Consider the following 22714-nt stretch of genomic DNA (forward strand, 5'->3'; position numbering starts at 1 on the left):
TGTGTGAGAAGATTGAATCCTAATGAAATGAGTTATTCTCTTTGTAGGAAAGCTTCCTCACATCTTCTCATCTTTGTTGCAGAGTTTCTCCGTTACAAAAAGCTGAGTTAGTCGAACTGGTCAAAAGCAAAGTGAAGGCAATAACGCTAGCCATTGGTGATGGAGCGAATGATGTGGGTATGATCCAGGCAGCCCATGTGGGGGTTGGTATCAGTGGCATGGAGGGGCTGCAAGCTGCGTGTGCCTCAGACTATGCCATTGCACAGGTGAGCATGATTTACCTCGTGTGACTACAGAACGATGTCAATATTCAGCTCTTGCTATCACTACTTGATAGTTGAGGATTAACCTTCCCCCAGTATTTCTATCTTCCTCAAGGCTCATAGCCTGGTAACATTGGTCTGATACATGCCTTTACTTTACCTTTGACTGTTAGCAAGATACTTGACTTCAAGTACTTTGCTACTTTGGATTAAGACATTAACACGAGCGTGGTTCTTATTCCAACAATGTAGCCTGTGCCATGGTAAGCAGGACCTGCTCAAAGTTAGAACTATAGCTAGTGATGGATTAAGACATTAACACAAGTGTGGTTCTTATTCCAACTATGTAGCCTGTGCCATGGTAAGCAGGACCTGCTCGAAGTTAGAACTATAGCTAGTGATGGACCGCTCCTTTTGGGCCGAAGACAGCAACAACAAACTATAACTTATCTTTTTCGTCTCTTCCAGTTCCGTTTCCTGAACAAACTCCTTCTAGTCCATGGTGCCTGGAGCTATATCCGACTCTGCAAGCTAATCCTTTATTCGTTCTACAAGAACATTTGTCTGTACGTCATCGAGTTGTGGTTCGCCATTCAGAGTGGTTTCTCTGGACAGATTCTCTTTGAGAGATGGACGATAGGTTTATATAATGTGGTGAGTAGTAGTATAAACCGGTGGTTATCTGGGAAGAAGTCATTGCCCAGTTTGGTTCTCAACAGGCATGGCATGAGACAATCTTTCACAGAAGTAAATGCAGGAGAACTCTTTCATTAAATCAATTCGATTTAACAGCTTTGCTTCCATCTTCCGAAATGTTCAATCCACGTCAAATTTTCTAAATTCACTTTTCAGATTTTTACTGCTACGCCGCCATTAGCGATCGGTCTCTTTGATAGATATTGCAGCTCAGAGAGTCGATTACGATTCCCGGCGCTATACAAAGCATCGCAGAACGCTGAGTTATTCAACGTGCGTGTGTTCTGGATGTGGATTATAAACTCTATATACCATTCCATATTATTGTACTGGTTGACCATGTTAGCTCTCAGGCAGGGTAAGCAGAGTTTCATCTTTCATCGAGCTGTTCTGTGAAGATAAACAGCAAAAAATCAGGTGACTTGCATTAAGTCAGGCAGCGTTTATCACCGAACACATTGGAACATTCTAAAATGTGGAATGATGAGAACTGAAAAGACGAATGCTGCCATGATTTCTGTTAAGAAATTGATTGCGGAAAATTTGTCATGCTACAGATGAAAAAAAATTTCAAATCCAAATTTTTTTTTCAATTTTTTTTCTGCTCAAAATGAAGAAACATTATCAGCCCCAAAAAATTTTTGACTTTAAACATTTTTTAGGATTTTGATATAAGTTCAACAATTTTTGTGTGAAAACCTAATCAGGCATTTTCAACTTCACTAACGCGACCACCCCGGTAACACGACCATTCAACCTGGGGTTCCACCGTAAATTCTTCTGATATTCTGGTTTCTGAAAAATCCGACGTTGGCCGGTTGGCTGCTGATTTGTTGCGGTTACCTGGTTAAAAACTTGCATTGAGATGAGTTGAGCTCTGTAATAGCCATGGAAGATGTGCGAGATAAAACTGTCGTGATTGACTTGACTGTCCCTGTTACTGCTGTAAGAGGAATTACTATTTCATTTCTTATTTCAGATATTGCCTTTGAAAATGGTAAAGTTGGAAGCTACCTTTTCTTTGGAAACTTTGTTTACACAGTGAGTATACATCTGAGTGACTTTTGTGTGCATTTATGATGGAATTGGTTTTATGAGAGTACAGAATGTAGTAGAATCACTTTACTAAGAAAAGGTCGGAGCGTAGACATCCTGATGGCTTGATGGTAGCAAACTTGTTGTCTTTATGTGTTCTTTCTTCTTCTTTGTATTCACACCATGCACAGTCAGCCCTGTTCATCTGATATACTCGTCCTCTCCATTTCTTCATTGTATCCTAAAGTTTGTTAGCCCTATGTCATATTTGTAGCTCCTGTGGTTGTTCAATATCTGTAGTAGAATGTCTTGGGCAAACCACAGTGTACATGTATGCACAACACTATTGGTACCTGTTAGTAAATCTGCCATATCATAAACTCCACTAATAGATTCCTTCATCTAAAGTATCCATTCCTTTTAACTTTTGTAATAATCTGTTTCAGTACGTCATCATTACTGTGTGCCTGAAGGCAGGTCTCGAGACTAATGCGTGGACCTGGGTAAGTTGGAATAAAAACTTTGGTATGATTAGTCAGTGCAGCCATTCGAGGAAACTCAATGGACTCAGCCAGGATGTTTCTGATAACACGTCAGTCTTGACTTCCGTGATCAGCCAGGATGTTTCTGATAACACGTCAGTCTTGACTTCCGTGATCAGCCAGGATGTTTCTGATAACACGTCAGTCTTGACTTCCGGGATCAGCCAGGATGTTTCTGATAACACGTCAGTCGTGACTTCCGTGATCAGCCAGGATGTTTCTGATAACACGTCAGTCGTGACTTCCGTGATCAGCCAGGATGTTTCTGATAACACGTCAGTCGTGACTTCCGTGATCAGCCAGGATGTTTCTGATAACACGTCAGTCGTGACTTCCGTGATCAGCCAGGATGTTTCTGATAACACGTCAGTCGTGACTTTGAAATCAACAGAGCCTGACCCCATTACTTGATACTGCCACTACATCACAGATGGCGCTCATCAGGAGGGAGGTGAATTGCACCCCTACCACACAATATACACTGACACCTATAGGCCCATAGAAGAACCAGAACTTGGCAACCTGTTGTTACCTGACAGCTTATTGCGTTTCTTTCTTTCAGTTGTCTCACCTGGCGATCTGGGGCAGTATCATAAGTTGGTTCATCTTCCTAGCTATTTACAGTCATGTCTATCCCACGTTTGATCTGGGGCCAGAGATGTTGGGAATGGTGAGTAATGATAACCAGCTGGAAGAGTGATATGGCTCGTGATAACAAGCCACTTCCTCTATTACAACTACTACTACTCTGAGGTAGTTGACCTGAGGTTGTAAGGGCCGCAATGGCAGCTAGGAGTAGTGATCCGTGCCCAAGTGGATCAGTCTTCAGCCTTGTTGTGAGGCCGACCCATCCTTTGGCATTGTCCATCCTGCTGGATGAGGGGGAAAATCCAGTGAAAGGATAACCAGCTGGAAGAGTGAAAATACTTCAGACTCAATAACCAAGTCAAAACACCTCATATATATTCTGAGTTTGATCTAACTTCAGGGATGTTAGGCTTGGTAGGTAAGAGATATCCAGCTGGAAGAGTTGGAGAGATGGCTGGGACAAGTGATAACCAGCTGGAAGAGTCACATAGAATCAACAGCAGGATAGCCTGAGACCATCAAGAAGTAAAAGTAAATGCCTTCTCAACAAAAATAACAGTTTCTGGAACCATTCTGTCGAATATCAAATACATATCTTTTCTGTTTCCAGGACATGTACGTGTTCAACTGCCCTATTTTCTGGATGGCGTTGGTGTTGATACCGATCGCGTGTTTAGTACGAGACTTAGCTTGGAAAGTGTGAGTAGTTTTGGATTCAGCCGAGAAATCTGTCCAGACTCTGATATTCGCCATCCCATAATATTCATGGCTTGTTTTCTTTCATTGCATCTTTTCATCTCAGTGTGGCCGACTGTGAATCCTTACAGACCACGTAGACTTCAAAGAAGTTTTGAACTTATTGCTATGTTTTCAGAGTTATCCAATCCATCTCCCATGAAAATATATCTTGATCATTGTTTGGACGGCTTTCAGAGATGTTTTATTGTTAGATATCTGTAGACACCACTGCTTCAAGCATGCACACTCACGTTTAAGTCATCGTTTTCAATTTCATCAAATTCTGTGTTTAACTTCTTGAAGTATTTAACATAGAGCTTTGTTCCTTAAAAATATCATGTGATAGCCCGCGATATTGTTACATATTTCTAGCCTCTAAACTTCGTCAGTGAAGCCACTCGGATGTGGGAACCAAATATTTCATAATTAGATATGCTCCTGATAGCGTCACATAATTGGTTTCCAAGTTTAGTGCATTACTGTTTTGAAAAATGTAAGAATTTTTTATTTTCTCCCTTTTCTGTTGATTGTAAGAGACGTGCGTACTTGATTCTAGTTTGCTATATGAACACTAACATCTTCTCCTATTAGTATTTCCAGTTGGTTAGGAGCATAACTGTCTCAAGTCATTCAAGGGAATAACGTTCAATTTTCAGAGTTCGACGAACACTTTTCAAAACGCTGCGAGAGGAAGTTCAGGAACTCGAGATAAAAAACCAGGATCCTTCCAAGGTGGTATTACAGGCAACAAAAAAGAGGTGAGCAACTTTATATATTTTGTAGAAGTGACAAGTTAAGCATGACATGTGTTGGTTTTTCATACAAGAATAGCTTCCAGTAAGACTCTGACTTCCTCACACAGGATGGGACCTTTTCTATTTTTCATCAGATTTAAACATTTATCAAAATGGACTTGGAAGTGTATGAAATTGGGAAACACCTCATATGCCATGGCAACTTTCAGTAAAAGGTTGCACTGTGTGCCTGCCTATAATTCCCGTGCTTCCTTCGGTGAAATCAGGTTCAGTGTTGGTTACTGAGATATTGGTACTCAAGTGTAGTGTTGTGAAGTTGGTAGACCTAACTGCCTGGCTCTGCAGTCAAAGAAGTGATTCCGCTCTCCCCAGGCCCGATCCCTGTGAACTGCCTGACTCTGCAGTCAAAGAAGTGATTCCGCTCTCCCAAGCCCCGATCCCTGTGTACTTCTACCTATTTCAGTATTTCATTCCTTCAGATTAAGAGTTTTAGTATATCGTGCATCTTCGTAAGTAAAAGGCCCTCATAGCATTGACCGAGTCTGACCCCTGTCTAGCGAGTAAAAAGTTAACCCCCTCTCTACTAACTATCTGTGCATGTATAATGAGGGTACAATTACTAAACTGGTGTGTGGACTATTTCTAATATCCGATGGTAACCAGGTATTCTTGCCTAAAGTAAATCTTTTATCCTCAGATCGTCTTTGACAAGTAGCAGTGCTCTCTTTTCTCCCTGAGTATTGAAATCCTATTCCAATAAATCCTAATAGACAGGTCCGCATTCCCCGGATGAAACTTTGAGATCCCTTTTACAGGTACAATTTATTTCTAAGAAGGCGCATCACATCATTTGGCAAAAGGTATTCTATTCTTGGAGACGTAAATCTATTTTCAGACGGTGACACCTTACTCCTCTCTTGTCCCATCCTAAAATCTGTCCACCATGTCAAAATTCCTCACCAACAGAGCGAGTCAAATCTGCCTGTCGTAACTCGATACAATGCATGGACATCAAGCTGATAATCCTGACAGCCACCGCCTCCCATTGACAGTGTCAATCCTGACTGCCCCATCTGTCTCCAAATCCTACACGAATATGTCTGAGTCTTAGTATCACTTGTCCCTGCTGTAGGTCTATGATTGTCTAGAGCAGGTCACATGGCCACATCAAGGTTAGGTATGCCATCTTCACACAGTCCCCCCCCCCCTCCAGATTCGCTGATATCCAGCTAAACATTTTGCTTGGCGTGGGTTCTAGATTTTTCTCCATACACAATCTTCTATCATATGAATTGTCGTGTGTGTAGTGGAGTCTAACTAACGAATGCTAAACAATAATCCTCATTCCTTTCAGCAATATTTTCATGAACTTTTTGTGAAGTGTTTTTCAGATCGATCTGGCCAAAGGTACCTGGCTGACCTCATGTCTCCTAACTGTAATAGTGTGATGACAAATAGTAATGTTACACAGTCCTGGGCAGCCGGCATCATAGTTGATCAGCTTTAGTTGACACAGCTAAAGAGCTACTGTTTCTTCAGCATTAGGCCAAGCCAAAGGATAATCGAGTGTTGTGTCACACCACTATGTTTTGATGTGATCTGGTCACATTCCTGAGCTCAACCAAGTACCTCACCAAAACGATATGAAAAACACGTTATTATGGTATGTTTGGCCAAATGTTTCGAATGAGTCTCAAGTTGCATGCGGCGATGTGTATTCATGGCACCTTTAAAGGTGAAGTAGAAGGAGATAATGTGTGTCAGCACACTGCCAGCCCCATATTATCCCTGAACTCCTCCTTTAAGAATGCTGCCCTCTATTGTTGATTCCTTGCACTGATTATTTCAATGCGTCGTGTGCTCATGGTTATGTTTTCTCATTCGTCACCTGTGACCCCAGGGGAAAGTAAGTGTTGTCGACCTTGACCTTTCACCTCCAACTTTACGTCTTCAAATCTCATTCAATTCTATCATTTGTTATTTTTACGTCTTAAAATGACTTCAAAAATCTTAAAAAGCTGTGAATGTTGACCTTGTGATTACCAAAACAAAGATTATGAAACGTGGAGGGGACTCTCTGCCTGATATTGACCTGATCAGCAGGAGGAATTGGTGAGGAAACTCTCCGCGAAACATTCATACTGTCATCTGAAATTGTCAAGACAACTTCAGACTTGTATTGATTCACAGCTTTTTAGACCAAACTTTGTCATTTCTGGCTGCATCACATCAGCAGTGTTCAACAATCCCAAGAGCATGTATGTAATTCAGTATTGCGGCCTGAAACAATGAGGTTCTGTCACTTTGTGTTGAGACATTGGCAGTCTGAGAGCAAGAAGAAGGCGCTTTGAGGTTGTGAAGGTTAATAGATGTCTCTAGCTAGCAGTTGAAATTGGGAGTGGGGTAGAACATAGGATGTCAGATTCCGATAACCAGGAGATTAGGGGTTAGAAATCATTGCAAACGTAGAGTTCGAACACGGTGAATGGATAGGTGCAGTATGGCTTCACAGCTGCTTCTCATCACAACCCAGAAGGTTTGCCTGCTCTGGGAAGGCGCTGTGAGACGTACTGAGCTTGGAGGGGAGGGCCACATGACAGTGATGAAGGTTTGCCTGCTCTGGGAAGGCGCTGTGAGACGTACTGAGCTTGGAGGGGAGGGCCACATGACAGTGATGAAGGTTTGCCTGCTCTGGGAAGGAGCTGTGAGACGTACTGAGCTTGGAGGGGAGGGCCGTATGACAGTGATGAAGGTTTGCCTGCTCTGGGAAGGCGCTGTGAGACGTACTGAGCTTGGAGGGGAGGGCCACATGACAGTGATGAAGGTTTGCCTGCTCTGGGAAGGCGCTGTGAGATGTACTGAGCTTGGAGGGGAGGGCCACATGACAGTGATGAAGGTTTGCCTGCTCTGGGAAGGCGCTGTGAGATGTACTGAGCTTGGAGGGGAGGGCCACATGACAGTGATGAAGGTTTGCCTGCTCTGGGAAGGCGCTGTGAGACGTACTGAGCTTGGAGGGGAGGGCCACATGACAGTGATGAAGGTTTGCCTGCTCTGGGAAGGCGCTGTGAGATGTACTGAGCTTGGAGGGGAGGGCCACATGACAGTGATGAAGGTTTGCCTGCTCTGGGAAGGCGCTGTGAGACGTACTGAGCTTGGAGGGGAGAGCTGCATGACAGTGATGAAGAATTGTCTATCTCGGTTCGGTCAATACAGAATATGAGGGTGACCGGGTCAGGATGACCATGCATGGGCCTGACCTACTACATGCCAGGATTTACACCACAAAGTTCATTTCTTCTCATATCATACTTTAGATGCTGCATGTGTCCACCTTTTAAGATCACAACACATATATCATGTCCGGTAAGAAACACCGTTTGGAAACAGTAGTTGCTTTGCTTTGGAAGATAACTGTACATACATGTATCACCTTAATACCCATCTTATTCAGTCGTAGTTTGTCGGACAAGATTTGAGGAAGAGTACAGAATGTCAAAAGCAAAAACCTTGGAGACATGTTTGTAGAAATCCAATTTCCTGCAAATGTAACACCTTTCGTATCTGACATTCTTCATCATTGTCATGCATGGCATTATGGGAGCTGCAGTTGGTCGCCACTGCCGACTGATATCACCAGTTGGTCGCCACTGCCGACTGATATCACCAGTTGGTCGCCACTGCCGACTGATATCACCAGTTGGTCGCCACTGCCGACTGATATCACCAGTTGGTCGCCACTGCCGACTGATATCACCAGTTGGTTCCCACTGCCGACTGATATCACCAGTTGGTCGCCACTGCCGACTGATATCACCAGTTGGTCGCCACTGCTGACTGATATCACCAGTTGGTTGCCACTGCCGACTGATATCACCAGTTGGTTGCCACTGCTGACTGATATCACCAGTTGGTCGCCACTGCCGACTGATATCACCAGTTGGTTCCCACTGCCGACTGATATCACCAGTTGGTCGCCACTGCCGACTGATATCACCAGTTGGTCGCCACTGCCGACTGATATCACCAGTTGGTCGCCACTGCCGACTGATATCACCAGTTGGTCGAATGCATAACAATACTAACCGTAGTGCATAACCAATGTAGTTGGACGTAGAAACTAACAATGTAGTAACTAAACATCTAACTCGAGTACAGAATATTTTGTTGATTCTTTCAATCAAAGTGGAGAAGCAAAACATTTTGAAACGTGTCCTGGGGTAGAGGGAGCCAAGTAGGGTTTCCTTGGTTGGTGCCATAACCTGACCACAACTTGAAACGTGTCCTGGGGTAGAGGGAGCCAAGTAGGCTGTCCTTGGTTGGTGCCATAACCTGACCACATCTTGAAACGTGTCCTGGGGTAGAGGGAGCCAAGTAGGCTGTCCTTGGTTGGTGCCATAACCTGACCACATCTTGAAACGTGTCCTGGGGTAGAGGGAGCCAAGTAGGCTGTCCTTGGTTGGTGCCATAACCTGACCACATCTTGAAACGTGTCCTGGGGTAGAGGGAGCCAAGTAGGCTGTCCTTGGTTGGTGCCATAACCTGACCACATCTTGAAACGTGTCCTGGGGTAGAGGGAGCCAAGTAGGCTGTCCTTGGTTGGTGCCATAACCTGACCACATCTTGAAACGTGTCCTGGGGTAGAGGGAGCCAAGTAGGGTGTCCTTGGTTGGTGCCATAACCTGACCACAACTTGAAACGTGTCCTGGGGTAGAGGGAGCCACGTAGGGTGTCCTTGGTTGGTGCCATAACCTGACCACATCTTGAAACGTGTCCTGGGGTAGAGGGAGCCAAGTAGGGTGTCCTTGGTTGGTGCCATAACCTGATCACATCTTGAAACGTGTCCTGGGGTAGAGGGAGCCACGTAGGGTGTCCTTGGTTGGTGCCATAACCTGACCACATCTTGAAACGTGTCCTGGGGTAGAGGGAGCCAAGTAGGGTGTCCTTGGTTGGTGCCATAACCTGACCACATCTTGAAACGTGTCCTGGGGTAGAGGGAGCCAAGTAGGGTGTCCTTGGTTGGTGCCATAACCTGACCACATCTTGAAACGTGTCCTGGGGTAGAGGGAGCCAAGTAGGGTGTCCTTGTTGGTGCCATAACCTGACCACATCTTGAAACGTGTCCTGGGGTAGAGGGAGCCAAGTAGGCTGTCCTTGGTTGGTGCCATAACCTGACAACATCTTGAAACGTGTCCTGGGGTAGAGGGAGCCAAGTAGGGTGTCCTTGGTTGGTGTCATAACCTGACCACATCTTGAAACGTGTCCTGGGGTAGAGGGAGCCAAGTAGGCTGTCCTTGGTTGGTGCCATAACCTGACCACATCTTGAAACGTGTCCTGGGGTAGAGGGAGCCAAGTAGGGTGTCCTTGGTTGGTGCCATAACCTGACCACATCTTGAAACGTGTCCTGGGGTAGAGGGAGCCAAGTAGGGTGTCCTTGGTTGGTGCCATAACCTGACCACATCTTGAAACGTGTCCTGGGGTAGAGGGAGCCAAGTAGGGTGTCCTTGGTTGGTGCCATAACCTGACCACATCTTGAAACGTGTCCTGGGGTAGAGGGAGCCAAGTAGGCTGTCCTTGGTTGGTGCCATAACCTGACCACATCTTGAAACGTGTCCTGGGGTAGAGGGAGCCAAGTAGGGTGTCCTTGGTTGGTGCCATAACCTGACCACATCTTGAAACGTGTCCTGGGGTAGAGGGAGCCAAGTAGGCTGTCCTTGGTTGGTGCCATAACCTGACCACATCTTGAAACGTGTCCTGGGGTAGAGGGAGCCAAGTAGGGTGTCCTTGGTTGGTGCCATAACCTGACCACATCTTGAAACGTGTCCTGGGGTAGAGGGAGCCAAGTAGGCTGTCCTTGGTTGGTGCCATAACCTGACCACATCTTCTTGTCGGGGCTTGCACTGAGTTTATCGTCAGAGTTCAAATGTGTTTGCTCTGCTCTCTATATTAGTTTTACACACATTTTGACATATTCTTCACAAATACAGATATTTTTTTCACTTGTTTTTTTTCTGCTCAAAATGATGAAACATCATCCCCCAAAATTTTTGGGCTTTCAAAATTTTCAGTAGTTTGAACTTATGAAAAAATTCAACTCTGACGGATGAAAAAATTTCTAAGTCCAAATATTTTTTTCACTTCTTTTTTTCTGCTCAAAATGAAGAAACATCATCAGCCCCAAAAAAATGTTGACTTCGAAAATTGTTCAGAATTTTGAACTTATGAATAAGTTGAACAATTTTGGCAGGAAAACCTAATCATGCATTTTGTCCCCGGATTTTCAACTTCACTAACGCGACCACCCGGTAACGCGACCATTCAACCTCGGTCCCATGAGTGATCATGTTACCGGGGTTCCACTGTAATCTGCCATCTCCGTGTTTGAAGTGTTTCAAATCTCACTGTCACAAATTTTATTCTATGCTTGATTTTGTCCTTCACTCATCTTGGCTTGCTCTTGTCTTAATCTCTGTGTCTTATTAAAAATTCACTGAAAATGTATTCTGACTGCTGAAGATACAAAACAAATGGTATGACTCGATGCTCTGGGTGACGTTCATTCTCCGTTATTAGCCAAGGATGTTGTTCTGCCATATTGGGTGGTTAACACTTGACCACTAATAACAAACCAGTGCAATACGTCTGACAAAGCTGATTATAAGACCCACTTGGTACATCATGTCAGAAGACACTAATGTTTTGCTGGCCATGGCCAACATTTGTTGTCATGTGTACAATATCAATAGCATGAAGTAGTGTTGATCAAATTGCCATAAGCATGGACCATCGTGCACAAAATTAATCGAGGTCAGTTCATCAATGTGCTTTACAAAGCTCACTTGCAAGGTAAAGCACAGCAGTAGCCATCTGAATGATGACCACCGACAGCCCTAAGAGGAGGCTCCCTTTGCCCTGGCTGTGTTTTGTAAATAGGCTGGAATCGATCCAAAACGACTCCCTCTTGATGTGTTGGTCTTGATTTGATAACGACCAATGACACGGTATTTCCTTTCAGCAGAAAACGGAAGAAAGCAAAGATGGGATTAGTCCTTGCCAAACAACAACAACAACAACAAAATCTCTCATTGTTCATGTTTCGTTGCAGATTGACGGAGACTGCACGTCTGCTGAAGAATGTATTCAGCAGGTCGTCATCAAGACTTCCCCAGGGCCAAACGGAACAGCAACCTCGTAAGTTTATCTGTGGCGCCCCTTAGTGTGCAGTTGTATAACTAATGCAGGGCTCGATATCTTAAAGCCAGATTGTTACCGGTGGCAATCAGTTTTCAGAATCTAGAGCTGCCTACCCTCGGCTATTTGTCAATGTTGAAGTTGGAGTCAACACGACCACCCCGGTAACACAACCACTCAACCTCGGTCCGACACCACTGTTGGAGATTTCAACTTTAGGCAGTTGGACAAACAACATTTTGTTTGACAAGTATTGGCAAAACTGCTCCCCTACTATCAAGACTTGCTCAATACCCTGACAAAATGATACTGAAGTATGCGACAATTTCTACCAAACTCTAAATGTTGTGCATGCTCTTTTTTTTTAACTTATGCACGAAGAGTTCCTATAATTTGATGATCATCTACAATTGGTTGAACTAACTGTGATGTTGTTATGATTTTTATGGCATTTTGTTTCGATAAACACGCATGCTTTTGAGCAGGATTGTATATTTCATTTCTAATAAGTGACTCCTAGTCGTGCCATCTTGTAACTCTTTGGTGTTGAATTCACAGGGTGTGACAGAGGCAGATCTTATCCTCATGATGGTAACATTATCAAAGTTGCAAAAACTTTATTTTGCCCAATAAGAGAGGCTTGTAGCTGGTGGTTGGAGTTATATAGGGTATTCCTGAAAGATCGTCAAGTTGAATTGCTGAATTACATAAGTGGCTATCTTTTGGCATGACGTATCCTCAAACTTGGGAAATTTGAGATATTTTTTGGTGACACCCTTTGGTAAGAAGTAAAGTGCATGCACCTATCCTGAAAGTTCCTTTCTACGTCCAGTGGTTTAATGAGCAAGTGGTGCAGGCCCAGTCTGTAGGGGAGTCAGCTCAGAGTAGGCCCATGCTACAGTTTCTTTACATAGAACAGAACTCTAAAGGCCTTCAGCATTTCATCCCTTGATAATGCAATACTTAATGATACTTCTTGGGCAACATGGCGTAAAATAACAAATAGCTTGTGTTTGATACACGGCATTAAACCAATGTGGATATAAGCCTCAAGCCACCGCTGAACTGAGACAGACCTAAATATCACACTTGGAATAATCGCCCATATATCTCTAAAATGATTCCTTGTTTGTGGTTCGGGCTAGTACTAGTAGTTTTGTTTCATTTTCTGATTGCGATTTTTGCCTTTTAGTTTTAGTGCGATATCAGAACAAGTCTGACTGCAGTATCTCTGTGATCTATTCCCAAGAACATTGTAAGTTCTTTGAGCAATCTCCAATAGGTACAAAGAGGGGACCTGGTTAGATGCATGGAAAACAACATCGTTTGTGCTATCTGGACAGCTCAATGCTGTGATGACTTGATGTGTCAAGAGGGAGATAGGAAACAGCCTGTTTGTACACAGGCCGTGCGGTTTCAACTCTTGGCGTGGGATGATATTCAAACAAGGAATAGACACTGTACTGGACAGAAGTGACTTTTGCTACATTCTGCAATACAAGACTTGTCATTCTCGGGCAAGGCTGACCCACAGCCCCACACAGTGTGGAAATATTGGGTCTTAGGGACGATTAGACTTCTGGCTCAGAAAGAGTCTATTGTTGTGTCATGTAACAACACGACCTTGAGATATGACGTGACCTAACAAGGATGGCAAATCCTATATTACGTCTGATGAGCATTTCAAACATGAAATATGTTTCAGACTTGTTGACTTGTATGTGGCATGAGTAGAGGGATGTTACTTCTGACTACTACAGCTGGCCAGCTTAGGGTTAGATAGCAGGGAACATATAAGAAAGCATGAAAGCCTTGTGGCCTGTATTTGATGAGTAAAAGAGGAACATGAAGTTGCTGTATGACTGCATGCCCATCCTGGTAGACAGGGAACTAGTCAGCAATGTGTGCATTCCTCAAACTGGATCAGCTACCAGGTTTGCGAGACCTCTCCTCAAACCAGAGATTTCTGTGGCTGCGACCTGCAAGGTTGCCTTGACGACATGATGATTGATTGTGATTGAACAGTCGACGGCCACTTGTCAATCACATCATCATATTGGCATGGCTTGACCAGAGACATTGGCCTGTAATGCCTTGAAAGTAAGTATAAGGAAGAAGTCATAGTAGTGTTGCAGGTCACAGTGGTAGAAATATGTTTTTTACGCAATATTCTGTTTATGCTGAATGCTTTAGCTGGCATGATTGAGGCGCTGCACTTCCAGAAATTCAGGTTTTGTATCCGGCCATTCTGGTGAATGTTGGGTAATCATAACCAATCCTGCATCTAACCTCGTTCCCACAAGCAATAATCATCACCGCTACCTCCACTCAACTGAACACTTTTACTCCCCCACTGAAATCAAAATATCAAACTTACAAATTTCTAAGTTTTCTGAATACTACACGACATGCTTTGAATGTACTCATTTGCTTCAGTCAGTAATCCAAGTGTGTTCCTTATTATGGTGGCCTTGGGTTCGTCACTTAGCTTCAATTGTTGGTTTATTCCAAGTGTGCTAGGGTGTCTGCATCTGTTACCATGGTTACCCGCCTCGAACGACTCAATCTTAATACTTGAAACATTACGCATACTCCACCAATAACAGTGGTACACAACATCCATTACACAACATCCATTACACAACATCCATTACACAACATACATTACACAACATCCATTGCACAACATCCAGTACACATTGCATTATGCAGAACATTTCTCAACCTGTTCCTCTACGACTGCAACAATATCCCAAACTGATTTTTGTTACGCGAAGCCATATTTTTGCAGTGTACAAAGGTGTTTCACGGCAATTCTTTTCCATGAACATATATCACATGGAGGTGAAATGTAGCTTTGTTGGAGCACTGGCCAAAGAGAATCAGGAATCAGGCCTCAACATATAAACACATGACATTACACTATATAGAGTGGTTTCAGTTGTCAGGCATAACAAATCATTGTTCTGCCCTCCAACATGGCTGACCCTCAACACATGAGATACCTTTATACATCACGGCATATTTTGTTCGTCATTTCCTTATTCATAATTAATTTTGTTTTGCATTTGTTATTAATTTCATTGTTGTAGCAATTCAAAAACGTAAGTTGTTCCTTAGTGCCTGTAGGTGGTGCCACCTATGTATAGATTGATGGACCATTGTTACCTTTAACTTCTCAATTGTAAATTTAAGCTTTGCATGAAGAGCGTGCTACTCCTGTGCCTGTGGCCACATCTCCTGTACCTGTGGTCACATCTCCTGTGCCTGTGGCACATCTCCTGTGCCTGTGGCACATCTCCTGTGCCTGTGGTCACATCGAATCATGATGATCATTCAGTTTTAACCCTTTACCGGACATTGCCACTACTTCATATTTACATGAGATGGCATATGACATAAGACAACATTCCATGAGTATTAAAGGCAGCATGGTACAAGAGTGGTCCTACTCGTGTTTTCTTTCCATTTGGTTGGTGTTGGGTTAGGAATTTGGAGATTTTTTATGTTGATATTTGTTGGGTCGGAACGTTTTGGTTGAAATTGTTTTTTTATTTGGTGTTGATGATTACAACTTTTGAAGAGAATGTGTTTGGTTTTTTATTGACACAAACACACTTCCTGTTTGATTTCACCTATTTCCCGATGAGCACCGCCTCTTGCAGTGGCAATAGGCCCATTCATGCTAGTTTCAGAAAATTCCCCCTTGTAGTTTTTGATAGCATCACAATCCAAGGGATTGTCTCTTAAGCACCGAGCCACTTTGCCAACTTCTATTTTTGAGTACACTTCACAGTAAAACAACCTATGCTGGGACATGGAATGCTTCCCAAGCACTCTGCATGTATTTGTATAGAGAATGTGGCTGATTTATTGGCTTTTGTTGTGGATATTTGACCATGGGGGATTTCCTGTTTATTAGGATACCTTCAAATCATAAAATATAGCTTGAATGTTTATCATTGTCAGTCATCTTGGAGACCTTTGTTAGATTCTTGTCATTTTCATATCTGTTCATATATTGGTAGCTGACTGAGGTCACCAGATGAGGTCAGCTGGCCTCTCGGGTAGTCAGCTGATCTGAGGATCTCATTCTAAGTGACAGTTTCAGATGGGACCCTGTCACGCATTAGTACTGACCAAATCCATTTTGTATGAAATATATACTCTACCTTATCTCTCTGAGGTAAAGACCATCTTGCTCATGTGACCGCTCACATCTTATCACTTATCAAGTTGATCAATCATTTTGGACTAAAAACCAAAACTATTTATTAGTTTTGTCTTTGATTCAAGTTATAAAATCAGTTTGAGCTGCCGATGTTGGCAGACTGTTATTTTAAGTATGAAAACTGTGATTTTTGCAGACAATTCACATGATTTCTTGTCTCTTTTCAGACGGGTACGCTTTCTCTCAGGAGGAACATGGAGTTGTTAGTCAGGTACGTTGTAGCCAGAAACAAATAGAGGAGTGTTGTCGATTCCAAGCTGTGAGAGTGGGACAGAGCAGCACCAGACACTTCCATTGTATATTAGACAATGAACATTACATGTCTGTTGGAAATTTGGGTTTTATTTGGAATTTATCTGCCATCTGCCATCTTGGTAGAAGCAGATGATATCTGCCATCTGCCATCTTGGTAGAAGCAGACGTTCGCACGTACGTACACAGTGTAGACATTGTTGTGTTTTCTGGCTGGTAACTGAGATGGTGGATTCAATGAAGAGCAACCTGAATCGCAATAGGCCCTTTGCAAGATACGCCGGTACTACCTAGGATCGGGAAAACAAAACTTATAACAGTAGGTTTTTACTGTTAATGACGCAAGACAAGGCCTCTCAAGCCATTGTTTGGCGTCTTTTACCGTGAAGACCTCGTGTAAAGGTTTATTGAGCCTCTGTACGTTATGTTCTGGATACATGAATTGTTTTACAGATTTATATATTCTATGTTGTGGTAGATAGTTGATTTTCTGGAATATTCCGATCCACAGCTTTTCTGCCAGTGTTCTACTTCACGTTACGATCACTCCTAGTCCTATCATCTGTCTATGAATTTTATCCATTTCCAATAGTTTCACAATATCTTTTAACTTATCTTTTAGAATTGGTTTTAAAACTTTTCTGCCGCCCTGTTTGAATGTGTGATGTTTGGGTAATGTGTCATGTCACAGTACACCTTGCTACAGTAGTGCCACCATCCCTGTTGCTACCACACCACAAGTACACGCATGATAGACTGGCACGGATCAGGAGGGGGGTCCATCGGTCACCCTAATTCAAGAAGATTCTTTGAAATAGACCGTGGAGACTCTAATTACATAGATGCTCAAAAAGCATCTGTGTGCCTCCATATTTGAGAAAATTCTTTGAAATTGACCTTGAATTTTTAATGATTTTGGAGAGAAAAAATTGACCTGGGTGTGGCCATTTTTCTGAGGCACCCCCCCCCCACACACTTTCGTGCCAGCTCTGATGAGTGTGCTGAACTGCTTTCCAAGTTAGTAAACTGTATTGTCCAAGCCCAGCATCGTTGTGGACAAATTCAACGTAGGAATATGATAAGCAAATCAAACTATTTATATCTGAACTTGTCCAAGTAGTGATGGTATATCTTATCTCCACTCCAATGCCATCTATGAACGGCAGTGCAACATTAAATATGATGTTACTTTCATTGCAGGCACAAGTTATACGAGCCTATGATAGTACAAAAGCGAAACCAGAGGGCCTATAGGACTCTGGACATGATTGAGATGGTACCGAGCCAATATACACTAGAACTAGAAGAGACGTTTTGGCTAATGAACGACAACCGATGCTGACACACGATTAGACACAGTTTCAAACTTTTGGAAACCTATAAGCGGGAAATAAACAAATTCTTTAGCAGTTCTGGAATGTGTTATCTTTAAAAGTGAAATGAACAAATTCGCTAACTTGTGTAAAATTGGACTATTTTGGTGGAAAATGAGAAATGCTCTGACCAAGTTTTGATAAAGCTGAGTTTAGAGATTCTGTTTTGATTTGTGGTGTCAGCTTTGAGGCGTTGGGTACTGTTGAACATCATTCCACCTTGGAAGGAGATTTCATCATCATTAAATATCGAGGAAGAAGAGAACATGGTCGTTCTGGAGAATTTTTTTAAACTTTACTGATCTTCCAAAATATGGGAACTATAGCTTGGACAAATCACCTCCTCTGGGTTGATTTTTCTAAGATTATAGATATTGTAAAGTAAACAAAATACATATTCTATAAATATACTGCATTCTCCATTTTCCCGTCGTGGAGCTTTCGCATTCTAGTTTGTGCCATGTTTGTCCTGGTGTTTCAAGGTCAATTTTAGTCAAAGTCATTTGTAGTCAAGGTCATGTGATTTGACTTTTGGAGTTTGAATTTGAATGTAACCTAAACAGCTGTGAAATGATACACAGTCTAAAGAGATGAATTGGCCCTTGGAAGGAAGGAATAGAGAGGCCTTACATTGTGGTGACTATCTGAAAATGAAAAAATAGCGAAGACAAGTTACACAAACATTTCCGGTTTAAAGTATATGGATGTTTGTGCTGTTCATTTTGGTTCACCCTGTATTACTAAATAGTCTAAGTCACATGACTGTTACCAGTCAGATTTATACTGGTTTTATTGTCTCAAATCTAGAAACAAGTCACACAGCTGATGATCTAATTATGTTAATGATATGTGCATATGTAATGAGCATTTTCATGGATGTGCAATATGTGAGCATTTGATTGGAAGGAGTTCTCTGCAAAGCATTTTATCAACACATTGAGTCCAAAGAACAGAAGTCACCCTTTGGTCATTATCTATCAGTTCCAATGTGGGTTGACTCTATTGTGAATTATTCAAGATTACCATGCATTGTAGTTAAGCTGTTTTAACTTCCAAATTTGGCAAGTTCGTAAACAAATTAGAAAAATTACCCAAGTTTCTGAAAATACATGTACACATATGAAATTATTTAACGTATGATACAAAACTTTATTTTTCATATTGCTATAATATGTATATCTATGTACGATATGTGTATAACAAGTTCTGTCACCACCCCTACGACTTCAAGTGGACTCTTCCTCCTTGTAGATTCTGTTCTGAGATGGACAAGTCCATTTGAATAACTTGGGTGTGTCAAGTACTAGGGTGTTGTGTTTGATGGTCGCACCATATAGTGGAGTGTGGGCCTAATTTTTTTTCAAAGTTTTAAGATTGCTATGTTAAACTTTGTATTTGAAAACTCGGTTTCTGAAAACCATTACTAGAAAGCACTCAGATTACATGAACTTGTGCTAGAAAAGCCTAGTAGTAATGCATTATCGAGGACACTTAGGCCCTTTTAGCTTAAGGTCAATAAGTAGCCTAGTCGCGTGTAAAAAGTTCCTTCATCTTTAGGTCCTATCTGATGTCTAGGCCCCGACCATTTCACCACCAAATGTTCAGAACTGTAGAAAGAGGATTTATACTAGCTTTTGCTGGCAGGGAAAAATCTACTGTCCATACCATATCATATTGTATGATGATAAGAACTGCCTACTTAGAAATGTCTTGAAGCAGAGGTTGGTCCGTAGGTTTTCCTCTTGCCTGTGTGTAGTTTATTGAGTGTCAATAATGTAGATACCGGTAGCTTGTAAAAAGTACAACGTTCTTGTTTGTTTGTCTGCTGTCTTTGACGGTTGTTATGACGATCTTCATCTTTTCGTATTGTCCTGTTTTGGTTTTGGTTTTCGTTGACGTTGCGACCTCGGTCGTTATCAGTGGAATTTCATGGAAACTAACTCTCTAAATGAAATCAATTAATGTTGAAAGCAATGATAATCAGTTTAAATGTAGCTAAAAAAGTTCTCAAGCATCACTCATGAATTTCCTGCAACTTGACATTGCTTTGTCAACTGTGCCACCAGAATATACAGGTACTTTTGCAGCAAATAGAAACTTTGAAATAACAAAAAGTGTTTAACGTTGTAAATTTTTTGATAATAACTAATGACAAGGTGATGAATTTGTGGCACATTCCTTAGGGAGAAGACTTTGAAAGCAGCATGTCGTGTGCTATTTTATAACCTAGTTGAGCAGGTATCTCTTCAGAGACAAAGCCATGGGGACCATATGTTGGCCAGTCAGTTGATGCCAGGGAGTTATGTAACAGACTTGTTTGAATCAGAGGTAAGGGCACTCTAAAGTGCATCATGTACCAGTATGTATACATTCCCCAACCAACCTGGAGGTTATAATCTCAAGCAAAGCTGAATATGTCCAATCTTTCCTAATGTATGGTACCAAGCATAGCCCTATACTGTATTGAATTGAACATGTCCTGTTCTGTCACAGTAACACATGTAACAGATAGCCCTATACTGTATTGAATTGAACATGTCCTGTTCTGTCACAGTAACACATGTAACAGATAGCCCTATACTGTATTGAATTGAACATGTCCTGTTCTGTCACAGTAACACATGTAACAGATAGCCCTATACTGTATTGAATTGAACATGTCCTGTTCTGTCACAGTAACACATGTAACAGATAGCCCTATACTGTATTGAATTGAACATGTCCTGTTCTGTCACAGTAACACATGTAACAGATAGCCCTATACTGTATTGAATTGAACATGTCCTGTTCTGTCACAGTAACACATGTAACAGATGAACCAACAGGAGAACGATGGTGTAGGAAGGCTAGAGTTGAGTTTAAGACAGTTTAGCTTTAAAGAAATGCTCTTCCAATAGAGTGACAGGTCTTTCTAAGTATTTTACTGTGAATCAGAACGTTCCTCTCTTAGTTGTAGAGCTGTTACACAAACAGTGGCATGAGCCGACTTCTCCTGTGCTATACCAGTGCATGTCTCTCCATTATAGTGTATATTATGAATGTAATGTATTCAACTATAAACACCACTCTTGGTGGTGTGAAACGAAGAACAAATTAACTGTGAATGTGATGGATAATAAACTATGGAAATTCTACATCAGATATTTCTTATTGCTTTAGTCTGATTCTAGTAATAATAATGTATGGTGTACATTGGCACCAGAGAGAGCTCTGTCCCTAACAGTCACATAATGTATGGTGTACATTGGCACCAGAGAATAGCTCTGTCCCTAACAGTCACATAATGTATGGTGTACATTGGCACCGAGAGAGCTCTGTCCCTAACAGTCACATAATGTATGGTGTACATTGGCACCAGAGAATAGCTCTGTCCCTAACAGTCACATAATGTATGGTGTACATTGGCACCGAGAGAGCTCTGTCCCTAACAGTCACATAATGTATGGTGTACATTGGCACCAGAGACTAGCTCTGTCCCTAACAGTCACATAATGTATGGTGTACATTGGCACCGAGAGAGCTCTGTCCCTAACAGTCACATAATGTATGGTGTACATTGGCACCAGAGACTAGCTCTGTCCCTAACAGTCACATAATGTATGGTGTACATTGGCACCAGAGAGAGCTCTGTCCCTAACAGTCACATAATGTATGGTGTACATTGGCACCGAAAGAGCTCTGTCCCTAACAGTCACATAATGTATGGTGTACATTGGCACCAGAGAGAGCTCTGTCCCTAACAGTCACATAATGTATGGTGTACATTGCCACCAGAGACTAGCTCTGTCCCTAACAGTCACATAATGTATGGTGTACATTGGCACCAGAGAGAGCTCTGTCCCTAACAGTCACATAATGTATGGTGTACATTGGCACCAGAGAGAGCTCTGTCCCTAACAGTCACATAATGTATGGTGTACATTGGCACCAGAGACTAGCTCTGTCCCTAACAGTCACATAATGTATGGTGTACATTGGCACCAGAGACTAGCTCTGTCCCTAACAGTCACATAATGTATGGTGTACATTGGCACCAGAGACTAGCTCTGTCCCTAACAGTCACATAATGTATGGTGTACATTGGCACCAGAGAGAGCTCTGTCCCTAACAGTCACATAATGTATGGTGTACATTGGCACCAGAGACTAGCTCTGTCCCTAACAGTCACATAATGTATGGTGTACATTGGCACCAGAGACTAGCTCTGTCCCTAACAGTCACATAATGTATGGTGTACATTGGCACCAGAGAGAGCTCTGTCCCTAACAGTCACATAATGTATGGTGTACATTGCCACCAGAGACTAGCTCTGTCCCTAACAGTCACATAATGTATGGTGTACATTGGCACCAGAGAGAGCTCTGTCCCTAACAGTCACATAATGTATGGTGTACATTGGCACCAGAGAGAGCTCTGTCCCTAACAGTCACATAATGTATGGTGTACATTGGCACCAGAGACTAGCTCTGTCCCTAACAGTCACATAATGTATGGTGTACATTGGCACCAGAGAGAGCTCTGTCCCTAACAGTCACATAATGTATGGTGTACATTGGCACCAGAGAGAGCTCTGTCCCTAACAGTCACATAATGTATGGTGTACATTGGCACCAGAGACTAGCTCTGTCCCTAACAGTCACATAATGTATGGTGTACATTGGCACCAGAGAGAGCTCTGTCCCTAACAGTCACATAATGTATGGTGTACATTGGCACCAGAGACTAGCTCTGTCCCTAACAGTCACATAATGTATGGTGTACATTGGCACCAGAGAGAGCTCTGTCCCTAACAGTCACATAATGTATGGTGTACATTGGCACCAGAGAGAGCTCTGTCCCTAACAGTCACATAATGTATGGTGTACATTGGCACCAGAGAGAGCTCTGTCCCTAACAGTCACATAATGTATGGTGTACATTGGCACCAGAGACTAGTTCCGTCAGTCCCATCCCACAAAGAGAACAAGGACAATGTGAAGTAGTGCTCAGACAGTACTACACAACCAGAACCCCTGAGACAGCAATGACCCTATCATACAATCCTTGAAGGGTC

The 22714-nt window shown here is 42.5% G+C and overlaps 1 protein-coding gene across 12 annotated transcripts in view; it reads left to right on the forward strand.

The window, feature by feature from the left end:
* Positions 1-20795, forward strand: part of LOC135493930 (probable phospholipid-transporting ATPase IA) — a 59341-nt gene extending 38546 nt beyond the window's left edge. For 5 of the 12 annotated variants that reach the window (XM_064781598.1, XM_064781591.1, XM_064781601.1 and 2 more), the window contains 13 exons: positions 83-266; positions 732-917; positions 1116-1317; positions 1939-2000; positions 2441-2497; positions 3099-3206; positions 3735-3823; positions 4519-4620; positions 5097-5126; positions 11720-11805; positions 12998-13060; positions 16204-16247; positions 17489-20795. In XM_064781598.1, the coding sequence (XP_064637668.1) occupies positions 83-266; positions 732-917; positions 1116-1317; positions 1939-2000; positions 2441-2497; positions 3099-3206; positions 3735-3823; positions 4519-4620; positions 5097-5126; positions 11720-11805; positions 12998-13060; positions 16204-16247; positions 17489-17542 (1267 nt within the window). In that variant the 3' untranslated portion in view covers positions 17543-20795. Of the gene's footprint in view, positions 1-82; positions 267-731; positions 918-1115; positions 1318-1938; positions 2001-2440; positions 2498-3098; positions 3207-3734; positions 3824-4518; positions 4621-5096; positions 5127-7931; positions 7981-11719; positions 11806-12363; positions 12397-12997; positions 13061-16203; positions 16252-17488 lie in introns of those variants that run through there. The other 7 variants (XR_010448323.1, XM_064781593.1, XM_064781600.1 and 4 more) reach the window with 7 other exon arrangements.
* The last annotated feature ends 1919 nt before the right edge of the window (positions 20796-22714 follow it).

The sequence above is a fragment of the Lineus longissimus genome, chromosome 9 (genome assembly GCF_910592395.1).
Source record: "Lineus longissimus chromosome 9, tnLinLong1.2, whole genome shotgun sequence".
NCBI lineage: Eukaryota > Metazoa > Nemertea > Pilidiophora > Heteronemertea > Lineidae > Lineus > Lineus longissimus.